At 39.3% G+C, this 27,971-nt stretch overlaps 1 protein-coding gene across 1 annotated transcript; it reads left to right on the top strand.

The window, feature by feature from the left end:
- Nucleotides 1–3,590: 3,590 nt before the first annotated feature.
- On the top strand, nt 3,591–27,663 carry Orc1 (origin recognition complex subunit 1). Its single transcript, XM_077110125.1, has 17 exons — nt 3,591–3,651; nt 5,212–5,311; nt 5,924–6,048; nt 7,264–7,442; nt 8,599–8,917; nt 13,461–13,827; nt 14,862–14,966; nt 15,536–15,731; nt 17,468–17,565; nt 18,073–18,174; nt 18,769–18,940; nt 19,830–19,937; nt 20,172–20,321; nt 21,155–21,274; nt 24,471–24,640; nt 25,188–25,275; nt 27,389–27,663. Exons 2-17 carry the CDS (start codon nt 5,217–5,219, stop codon nt 27,581–27,583), a joined length of 2,589 nt encoding a protein of 862 aa, XP_076966240.1. The 5' UTR covers nt 3,591–3,651; nt 5,212–5,216; the 3' UTR covers nt 27,584–27,663.
- The last annotated feature ends 308 nt before the right edge of the window (nt 27,664–27,971 follow it).

A 27,971-nucleotide genomic window follows, 5' to 3' on the forward strand; every position in this document is an offset into this window, starting at 1 on the left:
GCGCTACAGGGAAGGCAGATCAGATGCTATTTCCCCGTTTTGCCTATGTAGCGATTGTTTCCAGAGATTTGTGTAGGTCATTTTTCGTGGCTAAGATGCCTAGGCTCCTACCCAGATTCCTCTAGATGAGCAGCTTTTAACTATAGGCTCCCATCCACATTCTTTCCAGGAGAGAAGTGTAATGGCACCCTTTCTGCTTCCTCGAATTCAGCCTGCAACAGAAGGGCCTTTTAACGTGATAATTGGGAAAATTAGTGGACTTGAATGAGTTGCGGGATCCTTATCCGGTCTACTTGTGAAAGTGCAATGCTTAAACAGGATGCGGTATTTTAAGACTGTAATCCCAGCAACTCAGGAGGCTTAGGCGGGAGGATCACAAGTTCAAGGCCAGCCTCAGCAACCTAATGAGGCCGCAAGCAATTTAATGAGACTTTCTCTCAAAATAAAAAGGGTGGGTGGGTGTGGTAAAGCTTGTCCGGGTTCAATCCCCAGTACTTCAAAGAAAAAGTGCAATGATTAGATCTGGTTTTAGTTGTCTGTAAAATATGAATAATGGTATCCTCTTTTCTGGTTTTTCTGCTGTTTTAGTTTTTGAATGCCAATGGCATTTCCATTGTGAGAGCCTGCTTTAACAAGTGTCTCTGCAACCTTTTTAAAACTGTAATAGAGGGCCATATGTGAACTTTAGAAGTTTTCTGAATTCCTTGGAATTTATTTGCAACATTTTGTGTGACTTGTGAGTTCCAAAATATTAAGTTATATTAAAAATAATACAAATTAATGTAAGAGAGTGGATTTATAATTTTGCATTTTCTCACTAATAATCTTAGAATAGTGTCTGGCACACAATTGGTACTTAATAAATAAGATTAGCCAAAAGGAAGGAAGGTTCTATTACTTCAGTTTTGTGAGTAAGGGAATTGAGGGCCAGTTGACCTCTTCTTACTCAGTGACTAGGAAGCCTGACTTACTGTTATAAGCCACCAGAAGTAAGCTCTCATAGACATTATGCAGTTCACTTTACAATCCGTGTGTGTTGTAAAGTGAAGCATTTAAGAGCACAGTAATGGGAATCTGGATGTTAATTTAGGAAATATTTATTATCAAACACTTACTGTGTGCTGATATTGTTCTAGGGTTATCATAAGAATTAAATGAGATAGTTTTGACTCAGGCTGTGCATTGTGGCATACACTTGTAATCCAAGCTATTTGGGAACTGAAAAAGGCAGATCACAACCTGGAGTCCACCCTGCACAACTTAGTGAGATCCTGTCTCAAACTAAATTTAAAAAGAGTTAGGGGTATGTCTCAGTGGTAGAGCACTTGCTTAGCATGCATAAGGCCAAGTGTTCAACCCCTAGTCTGCAAAAAACGAATTTTGTCTCAATCTTCCATACTGGCTCTATTTTTTTTATAGCAACTTCTTTATCTGTTTCCCTTGAATGTGGCTCCTAGACTGAGTGGTGTGCATATTTCACATTTCTAATATCTGTGACATCTGTGTCTGATGTCTTTAGAAACCAAAGCCTTTTCTAAACCAAGTCAGACCAGCCTCTCCAGTCCACTCACCATTTTTCTTGAGAAATTTTGTATGCTGATGGTAGGTGAGATAAAGTTTTAGGTGGAAGGTGAGAAAGAGCAATGAGTTGATTGAACTGTGTATTTTTCTTTTATACACTTTTCTATATGTAATTCAGTGAAAAGTTAAAATAATGGGGAGTTCTTCTGAAGATGCAGCATAAGGAAATCAGTAGATTTCAGGACCTTTTAACTTTTGGTGTCTGATTTCCTTGGCTTCATGTAATTTTGTTGTCTATGTAGTTGTAGTTGGTTTAATTTCATCACTGTATAGTGCTGTTATGAATATTCTGGTTCTTGAATTTTTGAGTGGGGGGTACCAGGCATTGAACTCACGGCATTTAACCACTGAACATCCCCACCCCTCTGACTTAGAGACAGAGTCTTGCTGAGTTGCTTAGGGCCTGACTAAGTTGCTAAGGCTGGCTTTGAACTCATGATCCTCCTGCCTCAGCCTCCTAAGCTTCTCTGCATGCCTGGCCCTAGTTCATGTCTTTTGGTGATATTATGTATTTCTGTTGAAATTGCTGGGCCAAAGGTTATGCATATGTTCAGAATTTAAGAAAATTTGATTTTCCAAAGTGGTTATGTCACTTACATTCCCTTTGGCAGTATATAAGTATTTGGGCTGATCTACATTCTCACACAGCTGCTGGTCCTAATTGTTTGTTTGATTTTTATTATTATTTTATTTATTTATTTATTTTGAGACAAGGTCTTAGTTTCTGAGGCTGGCATTGAACTTATGTCCTCTTTGCCTCAGCCTCCAGAGTTGCTGGGAATTATAGTTGTGCACCACTGGGCTTGGCTCTGATTTATCTTTTATTTTTTTATTTGTTTATTTATTTTGTGGTATTGGGAATTAAACCTCCCGTACTGTACTACTTAGCTATATCCCCAGCCCTTTAATTTTTTTATTTTACTTTGAGGTAACATCTCACCAAGTTGCCAACTGACCTTGAATTTGTAATCCTCCTGCCTCAGCTTCCCAAGTTACTGGGATTATAGGGATACATCAAAGTGCCATGCTTGTTCTGGTGATTTTTAAAATTCCATCCTTCATTCGTTTACCTATTATATGCCTAGTCTTGACAAAGGATTACTAATGCAGTTATGAATAATAAAGAGAAGGTCTCAAGGTTTCTGTTCTTTGGAATTTAACATTCAAATGTGAGAAATACAACAAATAGGAAAATAATATGATGGTCATAATAGGATGGTATAATAGAACATGATGGCAGAGTAACTTTCCCACTGAGTATTCAGTGAAAGCCTCTCTGAGGGAGTTTCATCGGAGCTGAGACCTGAGCCACCCCTGTAATGCAGGAAAAGAGAACAGCAGTTACATAGTCTGAGGGCACTAATAAACTTGGTTTGTTTGACGATGGGAATAGGCATGTGGCATAGTGGTAGAGGAATCGCAGGTTATATGGTCCTGGTCCTTCCAGTAACTTTGTTTCCTCAGCCTAGGGTGAATCACATACCTCTTCCTACTATCAGACCAATAACACTAATAAATTTTTTTTTAAAATGAAAATGGAATTATACACCTTATGGTGCACACATTATTCTAGTCTCATCAAGTATGGCTCATGGTCTCCTAGTAAAGGAGACTTTTACCTTGACTTGGTTTTTGAAAGAGGATATCTGCTTTAGTAAACTAAAATATGGTCTAGATTTAAAATAATTGAGCATGAATTTAAAGCCCTCTTGGTATACATTTCATAGTTCTTTCCCTATGCTGGTTTTTGGTTTGAAAAAAATGAGATTATTGTGCACATAAAATAAGTTGTCATAGTCAAAGTGAAAAATTAGGCTATATATTTTACAGTTAGATTATTTGAGAATTGTAGAAGGTTTGCTGAGAAGTACTGATTTTATAAGGAAGTACTAGATGCTATTTCCCCAATTTTTTAAAAATGAGAACTTAGTGAGCACTGCAATTTACTTGGGTGTTTTCTTTATCTCAATAGCACATTTTATCTGACTTCATTGTGGAAAAGGTTAACATTTCCAAGTTAATTTCTGAAAGTTTTGTGTTACATCATCCATCAGAAGAAACATATTGAAGGTAAATTTGTGTTATGTATTTCCTTAAACATTTATGTAGATTCAAACACGTTTACTAATTTTGACCAAAAGATACTTTGATATTATGAATGCAAATTTACTTTTTACTTGGGCAAGTCTTCCAGTTGGTTTTGCTCTCTCTATTTTCCTTGCTCTTTATTTATTTTCACACTATGCCTCATTAAAATTACATTGAGAGGGTCAGGGTTGTGGCTCAGTGGTAGAGCGCTTGCCTAGTGTGCGAGGCACACTGGGTTCGATCCTCAGCACCACATAAAAAAATAAAGGCATTCTGTCCATCTACAACTACAAAAAAAAAAAAAAAATTAGATTGATACTCTTAATTTACTTAAAGTGATCTTTCATGTATCTTTTGTAAACAGTTTATGTGTTAATGACTCAATATTTCCTTTTTGCCATTAGTTCCCTCAAAAGTTAAAAAACTTCCAAAAACATAAAATCTTAGATTGCAAATATCCCCCAATAGAATGTAGGATAGAATGCCACTGAGTTCTAGGAAACTAATTTTTGAAGGAGGATGTTGTTTTCAACTTAAACTAAAATTCTGGTCTCGTAATCATTAATTTAGAATAATTCTGTTGGTCCGGGTTTTGTTTTTTTTTTCCTAACTCAGTTTTGTCAAATTTTAGCTCTATAAGGAAAACATGAAATTCAGAGGAAAGGTTTATTATTTTTTAAGTTGCTTAATATAATGGATTGGCATCATTATTAGAACTATCAGATTGTAATGCCCAAATTCTTTGTAAAAATGATTATATTTGTATTTTCATCCATATTTCTGTTTTCATCACTAAAAGTACCTTTTCTCCCGCTGTATTTTAGCATAAGCATTTATTTTCAGCTATTCACAGTACTCATATCTGGGTCTATCAGCTGCAAAGAAACAGCCACTCCCAACTATCAGACCAGTACAGCTTAGTATAACACTGGTAACTTTTTTTTTTTTAAAGTGTAAATGAAATTATACACTTGATAAAACCCATTGCTGTCTCCCAAATATCACTTGCCTACCTTCTTCATCCCTTGGAACTGAGTTCAGTCTTTGTCAATATTTGCTAACTTCCCTGTTCAGTTCAGGAATCTTCCATAGGAATCCTTCCCTTTTTGAACAGCCATAAGAACCAGTCCTCTAACTTCTGGTGGTTCCTCTGGGCTCTTGACACTATTTAATAGTTTCCTTTACTACATTTATCTTTAATCCCTATCTGGATCATAACTGTGAAGACATTTCACGTTGTTAGATGTTTCACACCTCTTGTGCCTTGTTGCTAGTAAGTATTTCTGTACATGTTAACCCTCCTGTTTCCTTAGGTGAGAAGAAATGAGGCATATCTTAAGACATAAATGATGCCAAGTTGCCTATATTTAATCTTCATAGAACTTTACTTTTTCCTCAAAAAAATTGTTGCCTATCTCTAAAATGTGTGGGGTGAGGCAGGGGCAGGGAAAACAAAGGTTGAATTCATGGAAGGGGGGCTGACTATGTCTTAGAATCCATCAGAATTTGCCATGGTAATTCAGAGTTGAGGCTTTTTCACAGGAGCCATGGCACCCTACCAAACAAGGCAGAAGATCAGACAAACTTACTCGTGGGTTGGCAGGCCACTGCTGGATCGCAAACTGCACCACCAAACTTACAAGTGAGTGATGGGGCCTTGTGGTTGGGCTGGAAATACAATTTCCGAAGTTAAACTGTTAATAACTTAGATCCAGCCTATTCTAGTTCCCATGAAGACTGAGAGATGTTGATATGTGTTGATTGTAAGGAGGGTGTTTGTCTGATGGAAGAAGATGATAGAATAAATAGGGATGGGGCAAAGTTGTTGGTTAGTAAAATTTGATAAATAAAATAAGGTCATAGCTACTTAAGCTGAGTTCTGTCTAACTCTTTATGATAACAAGATGAAAGATGTTAATATGTCCTTTCCAGCTCAATAATTTTGGTATTATCGTTTGGCAGCTCTCCATCCTTGGGAAGTCTTTATTTTTCTTTGTCAATAAGTGAGGGAAGTTAGGGTTTGTGTTAAGACTTTTATATTTATCATTCATGCTAAAACAATTAGTTTGGCCCATTTTTGTCCAGGCTTAAATATAATTGAGTGCATTGGTTTCCCTGTAGGAGAGTTGCTCAGCATAGAGAAATTATTTAGGGGAGTTTCTAGTTTGAGAACACTTTCTGGTTCCAGAAGATCTGAAGAGCTTTTTTCCCCACCCTTAAAGATTTCATAACATGTTTCTTTGTTACTTCCTAGAGAAATATGTATGAAAATAGGTTGTTCGACTCAGATGCACATTCAAGTTGGACAATTTGTGTTGATTGAAGGGCATGATGAAGAAAACCCCTATGTTGCTAAGTTGATTGAGTTGTTTGAAGATGGTGAGTTTGGGACTGGAATGAACCTTGTTGCTGATAGAAATAATCGGGAGGTAAGAGCAGGAGAGGCTGATGATTCCTTAGTTCACAGCAGTGCGCAGAGTACCTTATACATGTTTGCACCAACCATTCCCTTTTCCTTCTAGAAAACTTTACTCACCATAGCAGTAGTAGTGGGTAAAATGGAATTGGAGGACTCAAGAATCCATCTTTTCCATTAAATCAGAGTGGTCATAAAGGCAGATTTGGAGGATGGAGAGAAAGAATGAGTTTGAGAAAGAGGGAAGGAAAAAAATCGGTGATTTGTACTGTGATAAACTTGTATCCTTTAATTTCAGCATGAGGAAGTTAGTAATAAATTTTGCAAGTGCATCTTTACAAGGACCTTAGAGAGTAAGTTGGATTAGGAAGGTGTATCATTTGGTGTTTAGTCAAGAAAAAAAAGCACTTCAGTTATATACATTCCAGAGGAATTTGTGTATAGGGTTGAAAAGGTCAGAGCTCATTAAGTGCTGAGCCTTGAGCCCTTTGCAGAACAGGAGCAAGCAGGAAGGTGGGATTGGCCAGGTTCCAAGGGAAGAATTAAGAAGAAAGAACAACTTAAAACTACACAAGGGCTGGGGTTGTGGCTCAGTGGTGCAGCACTCCCTAGTGTGTTGGAGGCTCTGGTTTCAATCCTTAGCACCACATTAAAAAAATTAATAAAACATGTTACTTTAAAAATAAATAAAAGAAAAAGAAACTACACAAAACTACTTCTTCCTAGGGATTTAGAAGAGGAACAGCATGAGTTAGATAGTCCTGTGGCAACTTATTAAGAAAAGGAATGGATACAGCCAATGGATAAGGATGTTTTTATTTACACAGGGGAGATACTTGACAAGTTATGAAGAAAAACCAATGCAACTGAAATCCACTAGGGGGAGCACATCAGCAGAAATGTGGGGTTTTGTGTGGAGGTTTTAGATTTCCTATTGTGTGCTGCTCCATTGGATGGCTTTAGTTTCTCTGGAAAGAGTTTAGAAGAGAGGGTGGTGATGATAAGGTCCCTGAAACTTGATTTCTTTGCCTGTAAAAGACATAGTACCTACATGCAGGGTTATTATGGGTATGGAATTCAATAGTTGAGGGCTCATCACAGGAACTGGCACGTAGGAAGTACTTAATAAAATGTTCTCATATTTTATTAATTCTCCCCTTCATAACTGATCATTCTAGATTCTGAACTCCATTCCAAAAAACGTGCTCGAGTACAGTGGTTTGTCCGATTCTGTGAAGTCCCTGCCCATAAACAGCACTTGTTGGGACGGAAGCCTGATGCCCGGGAGATATTCTGGTATGACTACCCTGCCTGTGACAGCAACATTAATGCTGAGACCATCATTGGCCCTGTTCAGGTAGGTGGTGCTTTGATCCCAGTTCTGTCTTGAAGCTTACTTCCGTCTACCTTCTAAATTACATGACCTCAGAAATTTACTGGCTCTAATATGCCCCATGGGAATGAATTTTATCCTATCATTTTTTCTGTTGTTCTGCCTATTTCATCTCAACAAATATTTATTTAGAGCACATGTCCTGTGTTAGGAACTTTGTAGAGGAAGTGACATTTGGGTTATGACCTGAGGGATGAACAGAAATTAGCAAATATGGAAAATTATATTTAGCTATGATTGTGGCAGGTGTAAGGCATTGTGAGGCTGAATCTGCTTTGATAAATAAGGACTTGAATAAATCAGTTCAAAGGGTGCTAGTTGCTACAGGCAAATTTGTGTTATAGGATTTTATAATAAATCAGGAGCTATTGAGCTGCTCATTTGTAGGACTAAGTAGGACACTAGTTTGGAGACTAAATATATGGTTTATTCCTGGACTACTTCAGTCCCCTAAAGTGGGATTAGATCAGGATGTGAAGTGTGGTTTTTATGGTTAGGTGGTTGAATTAATGGATGGGCTGGAAGACTGGGTCTGGCACGACTGTAGTAATCAATGTCTGAGTTAAATAAAGGAGAGAAGAGCAGGTATAGAAGTTGAAGCTGCAGGATGGGTAGATTTGGAAGGATGGAGTGCAGGGCAGTGTTTAGGCAGGAGATGTTGGGTGGGAATGAGCAGAACTGTGAAAGCCAAGCTCCATTAGTGGTGCAAGGCCATGCTGAGGAACATTGTTGAGCAGGGGAACGTATTTACAGAAACTCCTGTGGGAAAATTTGGCTGAGGAGGAAATGAAAGTGATAGAGGATTTAGATATCAGCTATGTGAAGTCTGGATTATCTAGGAGTGAAGTGATGCATCCTCAAACTAGAGTGAGAACAGAAATTAAAAGGTAAAGCCAATAAACTTTTTAAAAATGAAAGTAATTTATACATTTCATTGGTGTCTTTCAAACAATTAAATAAGTGCTCAGTTGTCTATTAATATGCTATGCAATATCTGCTTTTTTAGATTGGAAAGATAACATTACAGGTAGAGATGTTGGCTTAATGTTTTTTAATCATACCTCTGATGCAGTCTTCCTTGGCTCATCTTTTCCTGTTCATGTATACTTCCTAAATTCAGGTAGTGGCTTTAGCTCCAGATGAAGTGATACCTGTGGGTCTGAAAAATGAGAAAATATTTTTTGTGAAACTATCCTGGAATGAAAAGAAGTTCAGACCATTGTCCCCAGAACTATTTGCAGAGTTGGAGAAACTACAAGAAGGCAGCCCTAAATGCCGGAAGCCTGTGGAAGCCATGACTAAGAACACAGAAAGCCCTGCTTGGACCACAGCAAAACAAGTGGCCAAAAGGATTGAATCAAGTCACTCTGCCTCTAAATCTCGCCCAACTCCTGTGCATCCTGTTGCCCCCACTGCAAGGAAGAGGCTGGATCTCTGCAGTAAGTGTGTTCTCAGGGCATACTGGGGTTGAAGGAACACTTATAAAATATTAGTTCATATAAGAGGATTGAATTAGTGCAGCAATAGGCCAGGTATTGGTTGGACATATGTTAAAATATATATAATGTGAATTTTACCATTTTTATCATTTTTAAATGGTAGTGAGTACATTCATATTATTGTACAACCAACACTGTCATCTTCAATTTGAAACTCTGTACCCATTAAACACTAACTTCCAATCCTTCCCCCTTTCTCTAGCCCCTAGAAACCATTCTCTTTTATGGTTTTAAGAATTTGCCTACTCTAGATAATCCCATAAGTAGAACCACAGGACTTTTCCTTTTGTGACTGGTTTATTTTACTTATGTTCTCAAGGGTCATCCATGCTGTAATATGTGTCAGAATTTCCTTGCCTTTAATGCCAAATGATATTCCATTATATGTATGTATCATGTTTTATTCATTCCTCTGTCTATGGACACTTTGGCTATTGCAGTAACACTGCTGTAAGCACAGATAGGACAAATATCTCTTAAGAGTCTACTTCCAATACTCCTGGGTATCCCAGAAGTGGGGTTGTTGGATCATATGATAATTCTTTCCTTTTTAAGGAACTGTCATACAGTGGCTACATCATTTTATGTTCCCACATATAACGTGGGAGGGTTCCAGTTTATCCACGTACTCACCTATGCTTGTAATTTTCTGATTTTTTTTTAATAGCAGCTATCCTAAAATATATGAAGTGCTATCTCATCATGGAGGATAGTTTTTCTTTTCTAAAAATTCAAATTATTTGTCATTGATATACTAACCGTATTACATTTATGGGGTAAAATGTGATGTTTTATGTGTACAACCATGTTATATCAAGCTAACTAATACGTCCTTCATCTCACTTACCTAACATTTATTATTCTGATATGTTTGAAATTTGCTATTGGTTATTTTGAAATATACAATGAATTATTATTGCTATTTATTGCTATTCAGTAGATCTCAAAAGTCAATCCTGTGTCTCGCCGAAACTTTGTACCCTTTGCCAAAACCTACGCACTCACTTGCTCCCCACCTGCTTGGCTTTTGGTAACCATCATTCTGCTGTCTACCTCTATGAATTCAACTTCTTTTAGGTTCATCATATGAGATCATACAGTATATTTTTGTGCCTGGCTTATTTCATTTAATGTAATGTCCTCTAAATTTATCCATATTGTCTTATTGTTATGGTTTTGATTTGCATTTCCCTAATGATTCAGTGTTTTTGAGCCCTGAAATCAGCTGTTTCTTCAAGAGCCCTATAGCAGAGAAGATCTGCTTCTAGGTCCTCAGTGGAACAGCTAGGGAACCATACACTTGTTAATACTCCTCAACTCATACTGATACTTCTAATTTGAACTACAGGGACCTTCTCATCTTCCATGTTATATCTGTTCTCCTTCAGAAAGAATCCTAGTTCCTGAAGTAATCTTAATACACACAAATTAGTAAAATAGTTCTACAAGTGCTATACCAATGCCCCACCAAAGTAAACACAAACTTAAAAATTTATTTGTGGTTTTCTGTGCCTTTGGAACGTATCCCATGGAATGAGTAAAAACACTTTGATTAATTTTCTTTCTCCTGAAAAACAAATTGTTATTGGTAATAGGCAGGTTGGTTCTTTATTTCTGTTTATATTTAATTTTAGGGCTTTTCCCATTCTGATTTAATCTGTTACTTCTTGGTTTATGTACATTAGCAGATTTTAAATACATAACACATGCATGTGTACATGAATATGAACGTGCACTCTTTTAAAAATTATTTTTATATATATTTTAGTTGTTGATGGACCTTTATTTTATTCATTTATTTATATGTGGGGCTGAGAATTAAACCTAGAACCTCACACATGCTAGGCAAGTGCTCGACCACTAAGCAACACCCCCAGCTCGAGCATACATTCTTTCTTACCCAATAGGATAGCACACCAGATACATTCTTTTATGACCTGCTTTTTGCCCTTATAGTGAACCTGAAAGTTACTTCATGGCTGTTCTGAGAGCTCAGACTGTCTTGTTGTATGTCATTAATTCTTTTGAATTTTGCCAGATTTCAGATAGGTTTTTTTGTGGTACTAGGGATTGAATCCAGGGATACTCAACCATTGAGCCACATCCCCAGCTCTTTTCATTTTTTATTTTGAGACAGGATCTTGTTAAATTGCCCAGGCTGAGCCTTGACCGTTCGAGACACTGGGTTTACAGGTGTGCACCACTGGATCCTACTAAGTTGTATTTTGGGACTCTTTATACAGCATATGTTTTAGGAGCTGAATATAAACACAACACATTTGAAAAATGGAAAAAACAAATAATATGTAATATCTTCAGAAATTATTGTAGTATTTTTTGACTGTTGAATATATAGGATCTTGAAAGTTATGGCAAGGAATTTAGATACAGTTACACAGTTAGAGGAAGAAAATATTTTAGATGAGACAGAAAGACAGGGAATGAGGTATGAGGGAGGCCAGGACTTTGAAATATATTTGTATTAATCTAGACATGAGTTACTCTCTTATTTACCAAAAAAAAAAAAAAAGAAAAGAAAAGAAAAAAAATGGATAATTTTAGTTTCATGTTCAAAGACTTTTAAGATCTGGCCCTAAATAACCCTTAAAGTCAGGTTGATTGAGGTATAGCTTAGAGACTGTAAAATTTCCCTTTTTAGTGTATACAGATTGAGTATCCCTTACCTGAAGCTTGGGACCAGAAGTGTTTTGGATTTTGGAATATTGCACATGCATAATTAGACATTCACATATTTGAAGCCTTCCATACGCCTAAACTGAAGATAGTTTTATATAGTACTTGTAGTGTGCCTGCAGTTTGCCTGTGACCCATTACATGAGGTCTGGTGTGGTACTTTCCACTTGTGGTGTCATGTCAACCTTTAAAAAGTTTCAGAATGTGTAGCATTGTAGATTTCAGATTTTTGGATTAGGGATGCTTGCCTTTGGCAGATTAAGCCTTTATGTAGATACATAGATTTATGTAACCACCTTTTTCAAGAGGTAGAACAGTTTCACACCAAAATATTCTTATGCCCCTTTGCAGTCAGCCAGTCCTTGCCCCAGTCTCTGGTATCCACGGATGTGTTTGCTAATGTCTATAGTTTGCCTTTTCTAGAATATTATATGGGTTGAAAGCGTAGTCTCTGGCCTTTGAGTCTGACTCCTTTCACCACAGTGATTCCCAGTGTAAGGACATCTGCATTGATTGTAGTTTTCAGTAATTATGAATAAAGACTCCATAACAATTTACACACAGGCACTAGATCACTCTTCAAGCCTTGCCAGTTCCTGTCCCCGACACCATGGGCATGACTCAAGTGAGCTCTCTGTGCTCAGAGCTTTCTTGCCTTGCTGCTGTAACTCATGGCAGTTTCTCCATTGTTCTCTTCACATGTCCCCTCCTTTCTTTTTCACATCTGTTGGAATTTTACCTTTCTCTTAAGGTCTGTCTCAAAAGACAAGACATCTTTATTAGTACCTAGGTGATGTAGGACACTTATTTTGCTTCATGTTATAGATGCTTGTACCGTCATTTCCCAGTAAGAATAGAGTGTTCTGTGAATAAGGATCAGGGTTGAGTCTCATTCCGCTTTTTTCCTTCTGGTGGCTGGCACATACTTTTTAACGGTTTAGTTGTGTCTGAGTGAATGGCTGGGGTGGTTTATGCCTGTGGTCCTGGTGAAATTGGGGCAAATCCACATGGATCTGTGTATTCACAGATCTCAGATAGTTGCCCCCAGAAATCCTTTTTTTCTCTAATGGCAGATATAATCTGGGTTAAGAAAAATCTGGGCCTCGCTTTTACTCAGGGACATCACCACCAGTATAAATTTCTTCAAATGCTATGTAGTTGGGATAGAGGGTGTGAAGTATCACTCCTGGTTGAGAACCACTGTTCTGGTACAATCAGGGAAACTTGATTACTGAACATTTATCCTTAAAAGCTGGCTAAGAAGTTGACTTTTTAGGCCAGGCATGGTGGTGCACGCTGTAATCCCTGAAGTTCAGGAGGCTGAAGCAGGAGGATCACAAGTTTAAAGCCAGCCTTAGCAATTAGTGAGACCGTACACAATTTAGTGAGACACTGTTTCAAAATAAAAAAGGGGTAGGGATGTGGCTCAGTGGCTAAATGCTCATGGATTCAACCCCCAGTACCAGGGGGTGAAAAAGATGTTGACTTTTTAGGGGTTGGGTGTATAACTCAGTGGTAGAATGCATGCTACATGCACAGGGGCCTGGGTTCAATCCCCAGCATGAAGAAATAAACATCACTTATGGTGCTAAGTAGGAGAATCGGTAGTGAAATTTAGAAGTCAGAAAATAATTAGAGCTACCTAACTAAGAGAAAGAAATCATGGAATAATTCAAAGTTTGGATAACAAATCTTTGCATAATTTCACTGAATTTAGTTGTAATGAGATTGAGAATGTGAATATTGCTAAGTCTAACATTCCCACATCTGTGATGTCTCTTGGGCTTAGGTTTCCCTAGGACACCTAACACTAGGATATCCCCGCTGACTTCACATGCTTCCTTGGATTCTTCAGGAAGAACTAAGCGAAAAGTGGACTTCTCTGAAACTGCCTCACATACTAAGAGGTCTCGCTCACATAGAAGTGAGATGTCTTCTCTAACTCGGAAAACCCCAGAGAAAACTGGAGAGGTTCAACTCTTTTGTGCCAAGGATGATAAGAAGTCTTCACCTAAACTTTGCCTGATCCTGAGAACCCGAGTACCGGCTTTGAAAACCACCCAGATTAGTGAGGAGAAAAGACTTACTCCTGTCAAAGGGGGTCAGAGATCCTTGGTGTCTTCTATGATTCTCAAACCAGAAAACATCAAAAAGAGGTGACCCAGAGGCTTTACCCTGTTCCATGGAGCAAATCAAAATCTTTTGTGTGATTTTATAAAATGAGTGGGTTATAGTCAGATAGCTTAGATCAGTAGGTTGTAGATCTGTCACAGAATCACCAGGGAGCATAATAGATTCCTAAGCCTCTTCTCATACCTGGTGAATTGGGCTTCAAGCACAGAGCCCTGGGATTGTATTTTGACATGTTCTTTGAATGATTCTTACATAACCTATTGTCATTTGAGGATCATTGTGTTGGAAAGATGTTTCCCAAACCTGCATTGCCTCATAGTTCGTGATTTTATTAGTTGCTGTTGGTTCTTTGCCACTTTTTCACAATCATTTTTAAATCACTTTGTTGGTATTTTAAGGATTCTTTTTTTTTCCTGGTGTTTGGGATAGAAGCTATGGCCTTATATGCATGTTAGATAAACACTCTACCACTGAGCTATATCTCCAGCCCATGTTGGTATTTTAAAATCGGAAACCATTCTCAAATATAATAACAGAAGATAATACATCTAGAACAAACTTTGAAAGTTGACACTAGATAATATTTGTAGATGAACTGTACAAATGAAAACGTGACAGCTAGAAATTACATATTAATGTTTCCTAAATAGAAACTCCTAACACCTAACTCACAATAAGTTGCATAATAAATGCTTTATATTGAGTGTGTGTGTGTGTGTGTGTGTGTGTGTGTGTATGTGTATGTATGTATGCATTTCTGCTGACCTTGAACCTGGGTGCAGAGTAAATTCATAGATATATCAGAAACAAAAAGACGAAACTGGGATTACTGTGTTCTGGTCTATAGTTGGGAGGTGACAAGTTGAATCTAAATGATAAGATTTAGGCAAACTTTTATCCCTGAGTTTGAGTTCAGTTTCATTTATACATTTTTTAGCAAAATGTGATTAACTCTTTCCAAGATAGCTGAAAAAGAATAAGAGGCAGTTCACCTGACTATCTTCTAGTGCCTGCTTCCCAAAACTGTTTCCCATAACTTTGCTGTGATATCTTACAGGAAGGTAAAGGAACCAAAAGCTCAAAATCAAGCTACCACTACTTCCCATCGAGTCCGAAGAAGGAGTTTTCTCTTGACTTTGAATCAAATTAGGAAGCAGCTACGGTAAGACTGCCCTTGGGTAGCGAAAAAAGCATAAATGTTGAAGGACATCCATGACCTTATCCTTTAATACCTTTTCTATTGGTTGTTATTTGTGGATTTGTTGATAGCATATCTGGAATTTTGGTAAGTTCCACATAAATGTCATATTATGAAAGGGACAAGAAACACTGCACTACCTCCCATTGTCCCATAACCAGCATTGCCGGCAACTCTGCTAATGGTGTGGAATGCCCAAAAGCATGAAGTTTGATTCTGATAGACCTTGATTTGAATTTGAGGTTTTGAATCAGTGAAATTTGGTTAGGTTATTTAACTTTTCTAAGCCTCAGTTTCTCCTCTATAAAGTAGGAATATTAATATACAAATCACAAAGTTGTTGAGGTCCTTAATGAGATAAATAACACCATTAGCAGAATGTCTCAGAAGCAAGTGCCTGAGAAGTGGAACAAATCCTTTGATACCGGTGGCAGGAGAAGCTATGATGCCTCTTAATCCACACTGACTTTTATGGAGTTCTTATTTAGGCTTGAACACCGAATATGAGAAAATAATATGTCCCTACCTTTCAGGTTTTTAGAAAGTAATAAAAGTGACCAAGAAGAGGAAGAGTTCCTGCCAAAAACAGAGGATTCAGACTCAAGCAATGAGGAGGAAGAAAAATTCACTCCAGCCCTTCCAAGGAGAAATACCAGATGTGCATCCAGAAACCTGCGACCTTCCTCGAAGCCATCCATACAGAACCCCTCCAAGACACCAAAGAAAGTGGTAAGGTCCTTCAGGGTTTATTTTCCAGTGAAGGGTCTGTTAGTTTAAAGGTTGCAAATGCTGAGATCACATAGTAAAATCTGGATTCTGAGCACAGGTCTGTCACATCTAAAGCTATACCTTTTGAATTGTCAAAGGAAGAATGTACCCAAGTGAACCCAAGATCTGAAAATGAATCAAGTCTACAATGATTTTTGATTTCAAGTTCCTTTTAAGGTCCAGGATCAAATAACCAAGAGCCAAGTTTCCTGATGGAAGTACAAAAACTGACTCCTCAACTTTGTTTCCCCCAGCAAGTGCCAGCAGAGTGCTTTGCACATGATTAGTGCTCAGTGCAAATTGAATTCAGAGCTGATGAGCTATGTTGTTGGTTTTGTTGTCCAATACAATATAGCAGAGAAACTGGGAGCACCATGTAGGTGTTGATAATGAACCGTATAATAGTGAGATAGAAGAGGGAAGTAGCTCTCTTTTCTGCTTTCTAAGGGACTTTAGCAGAACATTTTAAAACGTTAAGGACCATTTTATGTTCAGATATGTTTGAGAACTGTTGCATAAAACAGTTTAATTTATAGAGCATCTTAATAGTTTGGAATACGGTTGAGAAATACAACATTTTATAAAGCTAATAGTCATTTTTTCCATATTAAGATGGAACTTGGGTTGAAATCAAAAGCCTAAAGGAAGGGAGTCCAATAGATTACATATGGTCTGGAGACTGTCTTACCTGGAGTTCCTCAAACATGCAACAGTTCCCTCTTGTTTTGGCATGATTGCATTTCCTGAGTCCCACCAAAAAGAAGGGATACAGACTATGGGGTACCTTCAGCATAATAAAAAAGAACACCAGAAGTCCTTCAGGCTTCTATATATATATATTTTTTTAGTTGTAGATGGACAAATACTTTATTTTGTTTGTTTATTTTTATGTGGTGCTGAGGATTGAACCCAGGGCCTTCATGTGCTAGGCAAGCGCCGTACCACTGAGCCACAACCTCAGCCCCCACCAATAGGATTTTAAACAGCCAGAGAGTCTAAGTGCTTTCTTTCTGAGGCAGAGGTGGAGAGATGGTTGTCAGTGGCACACACACAGTAAAAAGGAGGGAAGAAAAGCATGCCTGCTCCAGCCAGCCAGGAGCAAGGAGAAAAGGAGATAGAACATGAGCCTGAGCAGTGATCCTGGGTTTGTAGTGGGAAAATCAGATGAGATTGCTCCATAACTGTGTTGTTGATTTTAAATAGTGGGGTTTTTTTCCCTTATATATCTACTTTTTTTTTTTTCTTTTGGTAGTAGGGATTGAACCCAGGGGTGCTCTACCACTGAGATACATCCCCAGCCCTTTTATATTTTGAGAGAGCTTCTTGCTAAGTTGTCTTAGCTGTCCTTCAACTTGGGATTCTCCTGCTTTAGCCTGCCAGTTAACTGGAATTACAGGCATGTGCTACCACATCCAGCTTAATCCATACTTTTCATTCTTTCCCCTTGATTAACACGGTTTCCAGATTCTGATACTGTATGTGTACTTTTCTAATTTACTTGTAAATTAGAAAAACAGACCAAGTTTGGACAAAGTGGGTGTGTAATGTGAGGTAGAGGGGGCAAGTCATGATACTTTATGCAGCCAGGAAGACAGAGGATGTCACCACTTCTCCTCTTTTACCTGATCAGTGTGATGTGTCCTGGATGGTGTTTTGCCCTTGTTTTTCCTTCTAAATCATGTTCTTTTTGAATATAGGCCAAGACTAGAGCACTGCGTCTTGCCACTCCCCAGATCCGGAGTCGAAACCTGGCGGCCCCAGAGCCAGCCAACATGCTGGAGGAGGCTCGACTGAGGTAGTGCTATTTTGGAGCAGGAGGGTGGGGCCTCTGCTTCACAAAAAATAGGGGAGTGTATAGTCATTGGTATACATAATAATGGTAGAGAATAAAGTAAGTCTGTTTAGAAAGAAGCCTGTCAAGCAGCATCTGGATGAGCTAATAAGGACAGGGTCTTGGGGGAGTCATCTTCCAGTCGACTGCCACCATCTTCTCAGGGACAGGATCTGATTAGTCAAGATGTACCTCTTAGTATCCTTTAGAACCACATGGGAACTTTTTCAAAATGCAAAAGCCTGGACCCTGTCAGAAATTAAGTAATCAGAAACTCTTGTAAGATGAGATCCACTGGAGTGATTGGTTGAGAAAGGAAGTCCATGGAGAAATTTGAGAATGAAGGCATCCCCTTGAGTTTGTGATTCCATTTTTCCAAAGAATGCTAGACAGGTGGTTTTCATTTATTATTGAGTAGGTGGTGAAATGCTTCCAAAATCCTCTTTTTCTTCCATTTACTACCAATTGTAGGTTACATGTTTCTGCTGTCCCTGAATCTCTTCCCTGTCGGGAACAGGAATTCCAGGGAATCTACAATTTTGTGGAAAGCAAACTCTTTGACCGTACTGGAGGGTAAGTTGTGCTGAGGCAGGCAGTATCTGAGAAAGAGGGCCTTCTTACCCAGGGTCAGGAGGATAAGGGGAACCATTGCTGAAACCCCTAGCTTCTGAAGCAGCTTTTATTTTGTTCTATAAGAGTAGGATTTCTGGGGCTGGGGTTATAGCTCAGCAGCAGAGCGCTTGCCTTGCACATGGGAAGCATTGGGTTCGATCCTCAGAACCACATAAAGCAAATAAATAAAGTTAAAATATTCTTGTGTCCATATTTAAAAAAAAATCTTAAAAAAAAAAAAGTAGGACTTCTGGCTGGGGATATAGCTCAGTTGGTAGAGTACTTGCCTCGCATGCACAAGGCTCTGGGTTCAATCCCCAGCACCCCACTAAAAAAGGTAGGATTTCTGCCTTTCAGGAAAAAATGAAACTTGTCATCTGTAGGTGGGTGGTTTGCATACAGCATTATTTATAGAATGGATGATTTAATGGTCCTACTCTGACCAGCTTTCACGTATGGTCCTAAGTGTCTCCACATCTATCTTAGGGGTCTCAGTGCTTCCTAGCGTGAGGTAGCCAGCAAAGACAGCCTATCGGTGTTCCTTTTTTGCCCTAGGTGCATGTATATCTCTGGGGTCCCTGGAACAGGAAAGACTGCCACTGTGCATGAGGTGATGCGCTGCCTACAGCAGGCAGCCCAAACAGACGATGTTCCTCACTTTCAATACATTGAGGTCAATGGCATGAAACTGACAGAGCCCCACCAAGTCTATGTGCAAATCTTGCAGGTAAGCAAAGCTGTCTGGCCTTTTTGGAAAATAATGTTTCCTACTGGCACATGTTAAAGGAAAGGTTTGCTTAATTTTGTGTATTTCATGTTTATGATGTACCAGGCATCGTTCTTCATGTAGTGGTAGCAACGGTAGCTTACCCACAGGTACCTTAAGATTAGGAGCTGGATAAAGAATAAACCTGAAGAAAGTCTTTAGCTCTGAGGAAGTAGATGGCAAGCCATGGAATAAGGATGAGAGGCAGTCCACCATTCAGGCCTCACTCTTTTGTTCATTAACTGTGACTTTGGAGCACATATAGAATGGTGCACAATGGGCTTCTGAGATCAGTGTGTGACTCGTTTGCTTTTTTTTTTAGCACCAGGGATTGTACCCAGGAGACTTATTTACTGAGCCACATCCCCGGGCCTTTTTACATTTTTTATTTTGAAACAAGGCCTCGCTGAGTTGCTAAGGCTGGCTTTAAACCTGCGAACCTCCTGCCTCAGCCTCCCAAGCCACTGGGATTACAGGCATTTGGCACTGAGACTGGCACTTGTTTCCATATTAAACACACAGTTTTTATCTTTGATGCCTTTTCCTATCCTTTCAGTTTACGGTTAAGACTAAAATGGAAGGCAGAGAATAGTACACTGAAGTCCTTGGACTAAATAGCTTCCTTTTTTTTTTTTTTTTTTTTTAATATTTTTATTTTTCAGTTCTCGGCAGACACAACATCTTTGTTTGTATGTGGTGCTGAGGATCGAACCCAGGCCGCACGCATGCCAGGCGAGCGCGCTACCACTTGAGCCACATCCCCAGCCCCAGCTTCCTATTTTTTAAAGAATTGTATTATCCCAGGGGAATAAAATCCTTACCATTGACCACATGTTTTTCCTCAATGCAGAAGCTGACAGGCCAGAAGGCAACAGCAAACCATGCTGCAGAACTGCTAGCCAAGCGATTCTGCACTGGCAGGTCCCCTCAGGAAACTACTGTTCTGCTTGTGGATGAGGTGAGGTGCCCCTGGGAGGACTGGAGGAGAATTGGGCAGTATTTAACTATGATGTTCCAGAAGCAAGTGTTGACTGGGAGAAAGTGCTAGATCCCTTTTGCATTCATCTAGGCCTGTTCATTGACTTCTTTGCTGTTTTGCTGGTGTGACCTGGGCAACTAGAGTGTCATAGATCTTCACTCTAGGATCCTGGCTCTCTAATGAACCCCATGTCTGTGTCCTTTTCCCTGGCAGCTTGACCTTCTGTGGACTCACAAACAAGACATAATGTACAATCTCTTTGACTGGCCCACTCATAAGGAGGCCCAACTGGTAGTCCTGGCCATTGCCAACACCATGGATCTGCCCGAGCGGATCATGATGAACCGGGTGTCAAGCCGACTGGTAGGTCCAACGTAGTTCTCAGAATGTTCTTACAAAAAGTCAAGAAGTATAGTTTTTGCTAGTCTTATAATTTCTATGTTCGAATGAAAGGCCATTGCATGATTTTCTACAAATATCATTTCTTGACATCCTGCTGACCTGTGCAGTAGTTTTTTGTTTGTTTTTGCAGTATCTGAGATTGAACACAGGGGCACTTTACCACTGAGCTATATCCCTACCCATTTTTATTTTATTTTGAGGCAGGGTCTAAGTTTCCCAAGCTGCCTCAAACTTGGGATCCTCCTGCCTCAAGGTTTACAGGCCTTTGCAACCACATCTCACTTGACTTGTTTAATTTTAAACTGCATATAGTCCTAGAGTTTATTTTTAACAATAACTAAGCACTTACCACCTGACACCTGTTAGGTACTTGAAGTAGAAGAATGAGCCAGGTAGACTCACACTCTCCCAGGGCTTTGCAGGTCAGCAGGAAGCACAATGTCACATTATAAGAGCATGATAAGGGATGCCCCAGGCTGTGCAGTGTATAGCATAGGTTCTGTGATCCTCCTGGCCACATGGAGTGAACCACCTCTTCATCTGTCTATTTCCAAATGATTCTGTTACAATAAATGGATCTTAAACAAAAAAGTAGTTTGAGAATTACTGCACTATACGATACCATTGGTCATTGTCATTATGACAGTAGCAGGAAGAAGCAGTAGTCCTGGGAGGAAATGTGTAAATTGTTGTGTGGGCTTGGGAATTAGGTTTGGAGTTCTGAGAGTGATTTTCCACCTGCACAATCAATGGGCAGTCAATGAGTTTGCTCCCCTGTCTTCTTTGCTCCCCAGGGCCTTACCAGGATGTCCTTCCAGCCTTATACTCACAGCCAGCTGCAGCAGATCCTAGTGTCCCGACTGAAGCATTTAAAGGCCTTTGAGGATGATGCCATCCAGCTGGTAGCCAGGAAGGTAACTTACTTTGGGGAGCTCCTAGGTATATCCACAAACCAGTCAGCAAGTCTTTGCTGATCACCTGCCATGGGCATGGCTCTGTGCTGTGTGTTCCAGGGATGAAGAAAACTTTAGGAAGTCCTATAAAATAAATAGCAAGAAAGAAACAAAGTTCTTAACGATTCCTGTTGTGTGAGTACTTAAAAGGCCATGAGTATTGTGGGATTATATACAAACTAACATTAATTGGTTCAGGGAGGAAGCAATTTTTCATAACTAAAAGGATGGTATAGTCAGGTAGGTGAATCTGACTTGGATTCCGACTCAACAGTTTAGTAGGCATTGGGGAAGTTGTAGGAAACTTATTAAGAGCTTCCATTTTCATTTCTGAAAAATGGGAATAATAATAGTTACATCACAAGGTCATTGGGAGAATAAGATGAGATGTGACTTGCAGCAAAGCACACACTCTAGATGTGAGTTGTTGGATATCTTTGTCCTCCAAGCTCTCAAGGAGAATGCCATCTTAGATTCAACCACAGACTGTTCTCAGGCTGCTGATAACAAAGTGGGCCAAATATCTGCTTTAAGCCCAAAGAAAAAGACCATACATCTATAAATATTTCAGCACTTAAAAGAATCATAGAGTTATTTCTAGTTTTGTTTTGCCCAAAATTATCTGAACCCTGAGTGGCTACAGCAGCAGCACATGCCAGTGTCTCCTACTTGGAACTAGGTCCTGATTCAGGTGCTTGGTTTAGGTGAGCATGCATGATGTCTGACTCCAAGCTGTGCATTTTGGAAAAGAGCTCCCTGACCCCTCTATGGGTAGAATTATTCATTTCTGCTCTTTTGCATATTCTCAGACTTCTTCTTTTTTTTTTTTTCCTCTGAATGATCCTTCCCCCTCCCCCTTTTAATCATCTTTATTTGAGGTTTTTTTCTCCAAGATGCTTTTTTTTTTTTCCTTTTTTAAGAGAGAGTGAAAGAGAGAGATTTTTTTTTTAATATTTATTTTTTAGTTTTCGGCGGACACAACATCCTTGTTTGTATGTGGTGCTAAGGATCGAACCCCGGCCGCACGCATGCCAGGCGAGCGTGCTACCGCTTGAGCCGCATCCCCAGCCCCCATCCAAGATGCTTTTTGGTGGTTGGTTTTAGAATCTGTCTTGCATTGTTGGTGACTTTCCTTGGATGTCTTATTTGTTCATTCAAGTATAGCTGATTAGAGTTAGATACATGCCTGTAGTTCTGACATCTCAGGAGGCTGTGGTAGGATTTTCTAGATATACAATCATATGAGGAACAAAAGAGATAATTTTATAATTTTTTTCTAATATTTCTATTATTTCCTTCTTTATTACAGTTCCTAAAGCCTCCAAAACAATATACAGCTACATTGTATAATATTATTTTTGAGACAGGGTCTCGCTAAGTTGCTGAGGCTGGCTTTGAATGTGAGATCCTCTTGCCTCAGACTCCCGAGTCACTGGGATTACAGGGGTGTGCCACTGGGCCCAGCCATTTTGAAGATTTTTAATATAACTTCTAAATTGTGTTGCGCATCTGTTTGCTCTTGGATTCCCCAGTCTAAGTCACCACCACTTTTCCATCTCTGTCATTGTTGTAATATTACATTGTTTTTTACTCCTCTAATGCTCCTTTCTTTCCTTTTGTGAGGATTGACTGCTTTTTAATTTATGTATAAAGAAGCATACTTATTTCTTTGTAGGTCTGATTCTGATTTCTGCTGGTTCTGATGCACGTATAGACTTGTTTACTTTTTTTTAATGCCTTGACCTGTATTTTACTTTTGCTACTATCCTGTTGTTCCTTTTTCTGAAAATTAATGGAGGCCTGAGTTGAAGTAGAGTTCATTTAGAATTTGTTTTTTACTTCTAGCCATCACCTAGGGGCACTACCAGTTGTTACCATTTTTTGAAGATTTTTCACTGAGGATTTTAGGAGGTGCCACATAAATTTTGGCTCCAAAATCATGTGAAGGCTTGTGGTTAGAAAAACAGGGAGTTTACTTTACTCCACACTCATTAACACCCCATGTCAAAACAGGCAATTTCTCCTGCCGTTCCTTCTATGTGATGAGTCTCATTCATGCTTACACTGAGGCTGTAGTGGAGGTCAAGCTCCAGGTTCATGGAGGGTCTCCCATTAGAGTCCATGATGGTAGGCCCTAGCTTTGTCTTTGTCTTCCCCGCACCAGTGATGGTAAAAAAAAAAAAAACCTTAAAAGATCACCAATGTTCACAGATATCCTCAGGGTGAAAGCTGCTTTGGATGTTTTCTTGCCTCCCAATGTTCCCCTCTATCTTTGTTTTTAGGTCTCTTAGCATCTCTTGTCCATTCTGTTCACCACTGTTGGGCTGTTTCAATAGGTGGCAGGGATGGTGACGGGAGGAAAGAAAAGTGATAAGGAGGACAAATCTAGGGTACATTCTTACTAACTGACTTGGAAATTAGAGGAAGAAAAGAATATAAGTTAATATAAGTTGTCCTGATTCCTAGAAAAATGATTTTTGTTTTCATTGTCTTAAATTTGAGTTCTGAAAACAGATATTATACAGAACATTAAAAACTACCTATAACCCCACTTTCCAGAAATGATTACTTTTAATGTCTTAGTGGTTCCTCTAGCTTTGTGGGGTTTTTTCCCTTCCCCTGCCCTTGATTCTGGTTCTCTTAGCCATTGATTGGGCCATCCCCCCAAATAACCACATGCTGCAGAGGAGCTAGCTTCTGGCTTTATCTCCAGATAGACTCCCCCTCGGCCTCTGGCCTTGGCTGGCTGTTTCTGGGGGCACTCTTCCCTCTCCATGCAAGGAACGAGAATTCTTGTGTTTCTGGATGGTTCATTACCTTGGGGTTAAGGGTCTTCTTGCTGCTGCTGCTGCTGCTGCTGCTACTTCTTTTTTTTTTTAACTAAATTCCCTGAATAATAAATAAGGCTGAGAATTTTTACCTTTTCCATTGTGGAGTTATCCATAAAACCAAGACAAAGGTTTGGACTTGGAACTAGAGTCCCAGGTATGATGTTAATAATTTAGTCCTGTACATCCACAAGGTTTCCAGGCAGGGCTGAGTCCTAGTAGAAGTCCATTCTCAGAATTGCTTTTCCTGTTCAGCTGAACACGAATCTGCTGGTTATTCTCCTGAGCTGAGATGGGGGGAACCTCAGAATGAAATGTTCCTGTTGTAGGTAGCAGCCCTCTCTGGAGATGCACGACGTTGCCTAGACATTTGCAGGCGTGCCACAGAAATCTGCGAGTTCTCCCATGAGAAGCCTGACTCCCCTGGCCTGGTCACTGTGGCCCACTTAATGGAAGCTGTGGATGAGATGTTCTCCTCATCGTATATCACTGCCATCAAGTAAGATGTTTGCTCCCTGAATCTCCTTGGAAGACCAGTGGCAGTCTACAGCCTGGGAAGGCTTTGGAAACTGGCTTTCCTTTCTGAACTTCAACTCATTCAACTTACTTTACTAAAGACATAATTTTTTTTCTTAGGGGCATAGGTCTGTCAGGGAGGCAGAAACAAACCCAAGACAACAGGTGAATACCTGCCATTTTATTGAGCTACTGTAAGGAGTTTAGTGAGTAAAACCACTATGGGAACAAGAAGGAAGCAGTTGGCTTCTCACTGCATGTTGAACTCAGCTCATGAAATGAGAACACGGATGTTTTTGAGGTGCTAGTGTAATTCCAGGTGCAGTTAATTTCTGTATTCTCCCTTTTCCAAAGTGGTGTATTTTCTCTATTAGTTTGAGACTTATCAAGGGAGGAACCTTATTGAACTACATAAAAAATAGTTTCCCAGTGTTTCTCCTTCTCTCTAAAGACAGAGAAGCTTTGTTTAGCTTTCCTTGGGGTTGGTGGTGCAACCTAATGAAAACTCACATCTCCTCATTTCCTTTAAGAAATTCCTCCATCCTGGAACAGGGCTTCTTGAGAGCCATCCTTGCAGAGTTCCATCGGTCAGGACTGGAAGAAGCAACATTTCAACAGGTGGTTGATCTTCTTTTCTCAAATCCTTCTAGATTTTAGTCTGAGGCTTTAAAAATAGATGAAAATTATAATTATAATCAATGTATAATAGTTTGTCTTTATTTTGAGCCACCCTGACTTTGCTTAAGAATACCAGATTAATACCTATTTTTATGTGATTTTAAATAGTTTGTTCTTTTTAAGTTATACAAAATAATTGTACCTTTTTTGGGTACTGATTGAATCTGGGTGCTTAACCACTGAGCCACATCCCTAGTCTTTTTTGTATTTTATTTAGAGACAGGGTCTCACTGAGTTGCTTAGGGCTTTGCTAAATTGCTGAGGCTGGCTTTAACTCACCATCCTCCTGATGTTTGGAGCCTTTGAAAATCTTCTATTCTAGTTCTTCATGAAAATGTGGAGTAGGTCATTGTAAACTATAGTCACCCTGGCATGCTATAGAATCTAGAACTCATGGGATGTTGTGTTGTGTTGCCGAAGAAGATGCCTTTAGCAATTGATTTCTGCATATTAACTTGAAGGACTACTATGTGCCAAACTTTATTCAAGAAGTGAGATGAACAAGCCAAAATTACTACTCTTCAGACAGCTTATGTTAGAATGGAGACAAGGCTTTCAGATGAAGCCATGTTTGAAAATAGTCATATCAAATTGGTCTATGAAGAGCATAGTTTGGATTAGATCATCTAAAAAGAATCATTAGGGCTCTTGCCTTAAAACTGGTGTTTGTAGGTATTTGTTAAAGATTTTCATGAGAGTGTGTATATCTGTGTGAGTATATATTAGAGGGAACAGGAAAACATTTTCTCTTTAGCTTCTTTAATAGGTCAGTTATAAATTCTTTTTGCCGTAGCCCGGCTGGCTGGGCAAAATAACCGGGGGGTGACGAACAACTTGTGTACCTTGATACAGCAGGAGTAGGAGCTGTTTATTGTAAGACAACAGAGGTATTTATACATTCCACATAGCTTATCTTAATTAGCATAAACTAGATACAGCAATCACCCAATAAAAAATCTCCACACTTAATAGCTCGCTGGCTCCACCTCACAAACACTCCCCCTGGCAAAATGCCAGGCGCCATCCAGACTTGTTTACAGACCTTAACATCTTTTGGGGCTAGTGCAGTGGCACATGTCTATAATCCTGGCAACTTGGGAGGCTGAGGCGGAGGTTTGCAAGTTTGAAGTATACCTCAACTTAATGAGATCCTATTTCAAAATAAAAAGAATTGGGAATATAGCTCAGCGATAAAGCACCCCTGCGTTCAACTTCTAGTACCAAAAATTTTTAAAAAGTATTAAAAATAAGAGGCTTTGTGAACATTTAGTTATGGATTATATTTTTGCCCTTTATTGTCTCCTTCCAGAGAAAGTTCTTTTATGAAGAGTGACTTTCATTTTAGTTTGTTAACCATTTCCTGAACATCTCTCTGCAGTATGCCATTAACTGTAGTGGGCGCTGGGAACCGCAAGCTGAATTGGTTAACATCCTTGCTCTTATTACACTCCCAGTCTTGGTAGAAGGGAATATTTATTTTCTAAATATAAATATTTAGAATTGAGTGACCATAAATGCTACTGACTTGATTGACCCGGTGAGGAGCATTAGGGTAGCAATCTGTGTTTGCAGCTTCCTCCTCCCTCCCTTTATTCCTTTATTCAGTTTTCTTTTTGAGTCTTTGTGCTTTGCAGGAGTCATGCCTTGGCATCTGCTGATTGTATCTGATAAAGTACCCATGTAGCAATACATGACTTAAATGTTGTCAGTTCAATTGTGAAACTCAGACTACGTCTACCAGGACTATTTCTGTAATAATGACAGTTAATAGTCATTGTATACCTATTAACCCATAAGGAATGTGCATTATGTTTTATAAGTAAAACTGAAGCTCAAAAAAGTGAACTTGCCCAGTATTGCATGTTTAGGCAAATGATAGCCAAGAATCAGGCATGCTGCTCTCTGATTCACTGGCTGGCATTCCATTCTCCATTAATGCTTCTGGATTATTTGTTATCCTGGGCAGCAGGTGTCTATAATTTTCCCAAGGAAGCAATGGTCAGATACTGACCCAGGACTTCCCTTCCTCTTAACCTGTCCTTTTTGTATCTAGATATACACTCAACATGTGGCCCTGTGCAGGATGGAGGGACTGCCATACCCAACCATGTCAGAGACCATGGCTGTGTGTTCCCGTCTGGGCTCTTGTCGCCTCCTCTTGGTGGAGCCCAGCAGGAACGACCTGCTCCTTCGTGTGCGGCTCAACGTCAGCCAGGATGATGTGCTTTATGCGCTGAAAGAGGAGTGAAAACCTTCTAAAGGACAACTGTTTTTTAAAGATCCCCATTTCCTTTTTCTAAACTTATTGAAGTAAAATATACAAAATGACTATCATGTGTTTTCGAATTTTCTGTTAAATGATTTGCTTTTTCCAGAATGTTTGAGAACTTTATAGTCAATACAAACATTCAAAGTATAAAACCAAACTGTCCTACCATAGGCTCTAGGCCACTGGTTTTTATTATTTTAAATAAAATTGACGCTCAAAAAGGTGAAGTGATCTCTAGCAACATGCCTAGAAACACATTTTTTAAAAACATATAACGTTGGGCTGGGGATGTGGCTCAAATGGTAGCGCACTCGCCTGGCATGCATGCGGCCAGGGTTCAATCCTCAGCACCATACAAACAAAGATG

This window comes from Callospermophilus lateralis, chromosome 7, assembly GCF_048772815.1.
Source record: "Callospermophilus lateralis isolate mCalLat2 chromosome 7, mCalLat2.hap1, whole genome shotgun sequence".
Classification (NCBI taxonomy): Eukaryota; Metazoa; Chordata; class Mammalia; order Rodentia; family Sciuridae; genus Callospermophilus; species Callospermophilus lateralis.